Here is a 9,022-nt window from a genome sequence, read left to right on the forward strand (position 1 = left end):
AAATTCTACAATACTGTCAAAACACAATATAATTCCCAGATACAAGTACTTCGCAGTGATAACGGGGGAGAGTATAACAGTAATGAGCTTCAACAATTCTTAGACTCTCACGGGTCTATTCATCAAACCAGTTGTCGAGATACACCACAACAAAATGGTATTGCTGAAAGAAAAAATAGACACTTATTGGAGGTTGTCCGGGCTTCTCTCATTGAAGCACACATGCCCACTCATTACTGGGGTGAAGCTCTCATGTCAGCTGCCTACCTCATCAATCGAGTTCCTTCAAGATCACTCAACTTTAAGACACCATTTCAAGCTCTCACTGACGCAGTTGTAGCACCCAGTGTTCCCAATCTACCACCCCATGTCTTTGGTTGTGTTGCATATGTTCACCTTCCCAAAGATCAACGAAGTAAGTTAATGCCTCGAGCCTTGAAATGTGTGTTTGTTGGATATGCATTGCATCAAAAAGGGTATAGATGTTATCATCCCCCTACTCGACGCATGTTTATCACTATGGATGTTGTTTTCCATGAAGATGTAATGTATTACTCTGAGGTTGAATTTCAGGGGGAGTATCTTGAAGAAATTCAAACTTTTGAATACAACCTTGTGACAGATGCAGAAGAGGTAAGGCTTGATATGGAAAAAAAATCTGATGAAAGTGTGGAATTAGATACAAGTGGTGACACCTTGCATGAAAACATAGAACTAAATGAATTAGATTCTAGTGATGAATGCTTGGATATGAGGGGTAATTCAGATCAACAAACAACTTCAGATGTAGAGTTGCAGGATCTCTCGGTTAATATACCAAACCAATCGTTAGTTGAGGATATTCCTGAGTCATCTAAAAGACAATTACCACACCGTCTCACAAGAGGTATTCCAAAACCAACATATGAACTGAATTGTCTAGTAAAGTAAGATATCCCATGAACCATTATGTGTCTACACATCAATTGTCAAAATCAAATCAGTCATTTGTATATCAATTATCTACGTATCTATTCCTAACAGTGTGAAGCTTTAGCTGATCCAAGATGGAACGCTGCAATTAATGAAGAGATGGCATCCTTACAGAAGAATCAAACATGGGAGATTGTGGATCGTCCTACAGGAAAGAAAATTGTTGGATGTCGATGGATATTTTCGGTGAAATACAAAGCTGATGGTACAATTGAACGTTTTAAAGCAAGATTGGTGGCAAAAGGGTATACTCAAACTTATGGAATTGACTACACAGAGACATTTGCACCTGTTGCAAAAATGAACACCGTTCGGGTCTTATTATCCTTAGCTGCTAATTTGGGGTGGCCTCTACAACAGTTTGATGTAAAAAATGCATTTTTACATGGAGAACTCACTGAAGAAGTCTACATGGATCTTCCCCCAGGATGCATGGTGTCAGATAAGCAAAGCCTAAAAGTGTGCAGATTGAAGAAATCGTTGTATGGTTTGAAGCAATCTCCCAGGGCTTGGTTTGGAAGATTCACAAAGTCTATGGTTGCATTTGGTTATCACCAATGCAATTCAGACCATACTTTGTTCTTGAAGAAGCAAGACGGCAAATTAAGCACTTATTATCTATGTCGATGACATGGTAGTAACAGGAAATGATCCAGTTGAAAGAAAGGCTCTTCAAAATTACTTGTCCAGAGAATTTGAAATGAAAGATTTAGGCCCATTGAAATACTTCTTGGGAATAGAAGTATCTCGATCTAAAAGAGGTATTTTCTTGTCCCAAAGAAAATATGCTTTAGATCTCTTGAAGGAGACAGGGATGTCTGCATGTCAACCAATAAATACGCCAATTGAAGAAGGATTAAAATTACGAATGGAAGATGATCAAGTTCCTGTTGATAAAGAGAGATACCAAAGACTTGTTGGCAGACTAATGTACTTAGCCCATACAAGACCAGATCTTGCTTATGCTTTGAGCATTGTCAGCCAATTTATGCACAACCCAGGTAAGCAGCATATGGATGCAGTCACACGAATTTTGAGATACTTGAAGTTAGCTCCTGGGAAAGGAATTTTGTTCTCTAGAAAGACAGAAGAACAAACCGTCGATGTGTACACGGAGATCTGGCCCAGAGCCTACAGCGATAAAAATGACATGCGTTCTACTTCGGGGTATTTTACCTTTGTGGGTGGGAATCTTGTGTCTTGGAGGAGCAAGAAACAAAGTGTGGTTGCTCGATCGAGTGGTGAAGCTGAACTACGAGGACTAGCCCTTGGTGTTTGTGAAGGATTGTGGTTGAAATTACTCCTTCAGAATTTAGGCTATGCTACAATTACACCTATTCGGTTATACTGTGATAACAAGTCCGCTCGTGATATGGCCTATAATCCGGTTCATCATGATCGAACAAAACATGTTGAGATTGATCGATTTTTTATCAAAGAAAAATTAGAGGAGAAAAGTCTAGAGCTACCAGAAATTCGATCAGAAGATCAACTAGCAGATATTCTCACCAAAGCAGTCTCAGTTCGCATATTTTCGAAATTTGTGAACAAGTTGGGCATGATAGACATATATGCACCAACTTGAGGGGGAGTGTTGAAATATTCTACAAATCAATTAGTGATTTCTACAAATCAATTAGTGATTTCTAAATCAATTAGTGATTTCTAAATCAATTGTAGTCAATTAGTATATTCTATTTTTAGTACAAAAATCCTATAAATTGTATCCCTTTTTCATTGAATAAAATAAGAAAAAAAATCATTTCATCTCAAGTTATGTGTAAAACCGATTTGTGTAAAAGCATTGAAGATCACTCACTACTATAGGAGATTCCTCTCTTGCTCTTAGTTTTCCCATTATATACAAATGTTATAGTTATATAACAAGTTGGAGTATGCCAATTGACGTCCAACATTGCTCCTGCTTTATTTTATATATTTATTCCCTTTGGACTGAAAAAAAAGGATTGAAAGCATTTGTTTAGTGTTGCACAATAATAACATAAAATCTAATGCTCATCGATGAAATCGAAGCCCAAGTCAACTAGTTTGAGTGGAATTAATGGCAACCATATAGGTTATCTCCATGTCATCTCCACTTAGAAAGAAGCATATACATGAGATGTGCCTTCGGTGGTATAACTTCTACTTTTAGTTCCAATATAGAAGATAGATGGCCTATATTTATGTTTTGGATAATGCTAGATCACAAATTAGTTGATGAGTGTTATTGGTGAAATCTTAAGCATTATTTATATAGTAGTTTAGTCTCACATTTGATATTAAAAGGGTAAATATTATTTTAGATCATGTGTTTTGCAAAAATTATTAATTGAAATTTCTGTTTTGTTAAATGACAAAATGAATAATGTATTTTTCAAAATAGTACAAATAGGACCTTGAAATGATTTTTTATCAAAATAAAATTTAATATCCGATTTAAAAGTGCTATGATAAAACTATTTACATTTTTTCTATCTCTTCGTATTAGGAATTGTTTTCAAGTTGGTTGTATAAAAAAAAGTTGTCGAAAATTAAACTCAGAATTCTATTTTTACTATTTTGAAAAATATAGGATCTATTTGATCATTTAACAAAACAAATAGTCTAATCGGTAACTTTGGTTCAAAAATATTATTTAGAGTAATATTATATAATGGTTAAAAAGATATATGGTAGTGAAAGCTTTTCCTCCACCCTGTCAAGTGTTTGACATTTAAACACTTCCTCCAACTAGCTAGTTTTGCTCATCCCCTTTTTATTTTAACTATTTATTTATTTCTCGTTATAGTGTCGATCGATTGGACCACTTTCTCACACGAACAAGTAATGAAATGGCAATACATTTTTTAATTCCAAATTTTCTCTTCCACCCCATGATGTGACCACGTGAATGCAACAATGATCCTAAGAAATCTCACAAAGTTTCCCATTTGTAACCATAACAAATATTTCCCACTTTTTTTTCCCTTTCCCACTTAAGAAAAAAAAGTTACAAAGTAAATAAATAAAGGTCAAATCTTGATCTGGAAAATTAATATATATTCACATCTCTTTGTCAAGAAGTGGTATCAGCAATTAAATTGTAGGTGGAGAGTTATCTGTGGGTTCTAGATATGATTGTGAACCCAACTCAATTTAACTAACGAGAAAACGAATTATAAAAAAATAAAGGCAAACTTTTACTAACATTTTCATCAAGTACATTAATTCTAATATAAAAAACAGAAATAAAAAATCCCAACAAAGAGACGATAGGACTAAAATCTAATCGTCAACTACCACAAGAACAATAATTTAAGACAAAAAAGTAAAAGAAAAAAATCTAAGATAAGTTGATACATCAATAACTTCAGTGGTAAACCATCTCTCATTCACCTTAGCAAATAGCAAACCTTCTAGAAACTTTCAGCTCCAATTATAAAAAGTTTCTTTTCACTTTCCTACTCAATTGCTCTTACGGAAGAAGATAGTGACATTGAAAAAGAAGGGTCCTTTTTTATTTATTTATTTATTTATTTTTTCTTTTTATGCAAGGATTGAGAGTTTGAAAAAGAAAAGAGTTCCAAATCATTGAGATTTCCAGTACTTGGCATTTTCAAATCCATTCTTGGAGTAGTAATAGTCCTCGATGGTTTGATCAATCTCAGCTTGTGTGTTCATCACAAAAGGACCATGCTGAACCACTGGTTCATTCAGAGGCTGCCCTCCAACCAAAACAAACCTCAGTGGCTTTGAGGACCTATTCCACACACTCAGGCCATCTCCAGGGCCCAAAACAAGGACATGGTGAGCTGAAATGGGTGAAGAGTTTTTGGTTCCAAAAACACCTTCTCCTTCAATAATATATACAAATGAGTTCCATGCTTCAGGGATGTTTTGGTGAACTTGTGCTGTTGGTTGTAGAGTAAAGTCAAGGTACATTGTTGGGGTTTTGGTATAGACTGGGGATCTGATTCCCATTGATTCTCCTGCTATAACTTTGACCTCAACTCCATCATTCTCTGTACTTGGTATGTCATCACTTGTGAGTTCTTGATATCTTGGTTCCATCCTGAATTCAAACAATGAAGATGGTAAAATAAAAATTAGTCAAATGGACTTGTTTTTTTTAATGGGGTTACTGTATTGAATTTCTAGAAATTGGCATATTTGGATTGAAATAATTGTCAATGTGAATTCATTTATATGACATGTCCATATGCAATTGGCTCAATCATGATTCCTGAAACACGGGGGAAATAGGGACATATATTTTGATTGCAAAAAGAAAAACATAGAGAATTGGTCAAATAATTTATGGGATGTTAATTTTGTCTCTTCTGAGTTGTGTAAGAGAAGACAGAAAAATTGTCTTATACATTTTGTCGTTTGAGGAAAGATTGATCCATAGCTGCAACCCCATTTGAGGTCCTTCTCCTGCTGGCATTTCAGAGTGGATTATACCTCTACCTGCTGTCATCCACTGTCCCCAAAAAAAGAAAAAAACATAACATGAGAAGACAAAAAAAAAATCACAATTCAATATTTGTACTAGTCAAAGGTCTATTGTTTGGGCTAGAAAAAGATTATTCATAATAAACCATTTACCTGGACATCCCCTGTTCTGATTGTGCCCTTATGTCCAGAAAAGTCTTGGTGAGTTATAGCTCCCTGAATTTTTCAATTAACAACAATTAAGAAAAAAAAAATTACTACAATTCAGCCTTCCATTTCCAATAAGATTTTTTTGTTTTTTTATCTTTACCTGTAACATATATGTAACAGTCTCAAAACCTGAAAGACAAGTCCACATCAAAATATAAGAAAATTATAGCATATAAAGCAGAAAAGAACAAAACTATAAAAAAATGGTATTAAATTAAAGTATAAATGAGAGGAAAGAACCTCTGTGTGGATGGTCAGGAAACCCAGCAGGTGGACTCACTGCAAGATTAGCATGCCATTAGCCATTATAACATTAACACAGATCATATAATAATAATAATAATAATAATAATAATAATAATAATAATAATAATAATAATAATAATAATAATAATAATAATAAAAGCTTTCTTGTACCTGAAAAATCATCCAGCATGAGAAATGGATCCAAATTCCTCAAATCATTCCTGAAAAGTCAAAGAACCCACAAACCAAATCATTAAACCAGAGAGAAGAAACTAAAGCTAAAACAACGTATCAAACATAATGAAAGATATTGTTCCCCAAATCACCCGATAAAGAAAAGCAAAGAAAGAATGAAAATTCATGAGCCCATATCGATAACTAGAAAAGAAAATTGCAGGACCCAAATGAAAATCTACCTGCCAATGCCTCTTCTAACAACAGCTCCATCACCTTCATGTTGAAGCTTGGCCAAAACCTTCTTCACTACCAATCTGGGTGAGTTGAATTGAGGGGTATGATCTGATTCAGACATGGTATTTCTGATAAAGGAAGGGACTTTGGTTTCGATGGATGGAAAAGATCTTGTTGGTTTCGATATCAAACTGAAAAAAAACTTTTGTGTCAAACTTAACATAAGAAGGAAAACAATAAGTTGTTGTATATTTCTTTTTGTTTTGGTTGGATGTTGTGTTTAAATGAAGTTGCTCTGTATCTGTATATATATATAAGAAAGTTTGATGAAAAATGTGGTAGACAATAATAGAAGAAGAATTTTTTTGAATAAGAAGAAGAATAGGAAGGAAGGAAGGGGTTGGGGTTAGTTGGTTGAATTGATACTGACACGGGGGTGTTGGAAGCGTGGGGAAATTTTTGTGTGGGCTCCTTTTCCTTTCTTGGCCCAATCATCACAATAATCATGACGTAAACCTTTTGTCATCGTGATGAGATACCGCTACAACCTCTGTTCCTACAAAATAAAAAGATTTTTTCAAACAAAAACACTATTACCAGCGTGTCCAATATCACTAAGGGCTCGTTTGGAACGTCGTATTAGGTCGTATTGTATTGTATTGTATTATATTGAATTGGATTATATGTCATATTTTTATATAGTACTATGTTAAACTTTAATTAATACTAAAATATTATATGTTTAGGTGTCTATAAAAGTTAATATCACATATAATTTTACATAAAAATATTGCATAAAATACAATTCAATATAATACAATACAATACAATACGACCTAATACGACGTTCCAAACGAGCCCTAAATGACCTAAATACTTGCTAATTTCTTTTAGAATTTTTTCTGGCAAAATCTTTTTTTAGTGTCGTTTCACTTACAATTAATACTCAAATCTCAAATTTTAACGGTAAATTTCTTCGAACTAGTAATAAATTTAAGGTATCATTCGGTTAGTTGTCACTATAGGCTGCTTATGTTATGTGTATACTCTTATACACATGGCACATTTATATTGTTATACATAATATTATTATTTAAAAATTATTTTAAAATTATAAAAAATAAAAATAAAATATTTTTAAAAATAAAAAATATAAATTTTGAAATAATTTATATATACTTTTAAAATAATAATATTAGGTGTACCACTATAAAATTTAACACGTGTACAAAATGTACATATAAACAGTCTATATTGACAATTAACTGTAAAAAAAACAGATGACACCTTAAATTTGCAAGCAGTTCAGTAGTTTAGAGAGTTTTACTGTCAAAATTTAAACTTAGAGGGTTAAGTGCAAGTAGAATAATAGTTGAGAGGATTTAACTGCAAAAAAACTCTTTCTTTTATAGGGATGCATAGGATACGTCTATAAATTCATATCTGTTTTTGTATGTTAAAAAAAAAATAGTCTAATTTTTTCATAGTCTCATATATTGTAGGTATTTTTTAGGACTACTTATTTTTTAAAAAATTCTAAATAATTTAGTTATAAAATTAAAACCCTTATTTAATATTACACGTTTTTAAAAAAATAATTATATGTGTAATAAAAGATTTAAATTTTATTTTTAGTACTGTAAATTATTTAAAATTTCTTAAAACACAAATAATTTTATGTAAGTACAACGTACACACTCATAAAAATTAATGAAACTAAAAAGTGTTTTTTGATATCCAAATTTATATGGATATACATTATTTAGGTGTACCATACAATTACTATTTTTTTTACATAATAAATTATATAAGCAAGCACCCCAATATTAAAAAGAAAATCAACTTAAATTAATTTTTAAAATTTATTCTTAATATATTCTTTTACAGTATTCTGTGTTAATTTTAATAATTTTTTTTTCTTTTTTCTTTTTCTAAATTTCTTAAATAATATTTTTTTTATTCTTAGAAATTGATATTTCTTTTTTTTTTTTTAATATTTAAAATATATTTTATTTTTATTTTAAATATGTACTTTTTTTAAAAAAATAAATAAGAAGAAAGTATTTTTCTTTTTTAAGAAAAAAGAGATTTTATAAATTTAATTTAATTTTTTTATAATAATTATTAATAGTATTATAATATGTCATGATAAGACTTAGTGTCCTTAATTTCACTTTGTAAGCAAAAATATTTATATGATATATAATCAGTCTCAACTATATAATTAAAAATAATATAAAAAGTATGTATAATTTTTTATCTTTATTCATTTTTTTTTTTATCTTTTGAACTACAAAAAGTATTCACACCTTATTGCCTCTCCTTTAGGTAATGTTTCTTCAGATAAGATATTTAAATTTATTTTTCCTTTATTATTTGCGATTTTAATTAGATTTTTTTCCTTCGCAAGTTGATTTTACATAAATTTGACTTCAATTACATGGGAATTGGCAAAGAGAAGATTATTGACCAATTTGAATTTTCACTAAAAAAGGTGTGAAATCTGACAATTCAGGAAAAATATTGATGAAGGGAGATCTCTATGTTACATATGGATGATGGTCTACAGTCTACACAATTTGTTTCTATTTATTCAGTACATTTTTTTTTTGGACAAGCAATTAAATTGAGATAAAAATGAAGAGATAAGGTGCTAATTAAATTTATTGTTTTAAATGCTATTTCAATTATCATAATCGGTGGATAATCTCCGTAGATTAAGGATTTTTATTTGATGGGCAATTCC

At 31.3% G+C, this 9,022-nt stretch overlaps 1 protein-coding gene across 1 annotated transcript; it reads right to left on the bottom strand.

Annotated features, from left to right (window-relative positions):
- Positions 1-4,130: 4,130 nt before the first annotated feature.
- LOC115722973 (pirin-like protein) lies at positions 4,131-6,703 on the bottom strand. The gene is made up of 7 exons (XM_030652364.2): positions 6,282-6,703; positions 6,037-6,086; positions 5,860-5,898; positions 5,720-5,748; positions 5,563-5,625; positions 5,334-5,437; positions 4,131-5,026 (listed from the first exon to the last, which is right to left on the bottom strand). The coding sequence occupies exons 1-7, from the start codon at positions 6,497-6,499 to the stop codon at positions 4,543-4,545; spliced, it is 987 nt and encodes a 328-aa protein (XP_030508224.2). The 5' UTR covers positions 6,500-6,703; the 3' UTR covers positions 4,131-4,542.
- Between the last annotated feature and the right edge of the window lie 2,319 nt (positions 6,704-9,022).

This window comes from Cannabis sativa, chromosome 9, assembly GCF_029168945.1.
Source record: "Cannabis sativa cultivar Pink pepper isolate KNU-18-1 chromosome 9, ASM2916894v1, whole genome shotgun sequence".
Lineage (NCBI taxonomy): Eukaryota > Viridiplantae > Streptophyta > Magnoliopsida > Rosales > Cannabaceae > Cannabis > Cannabis sativa.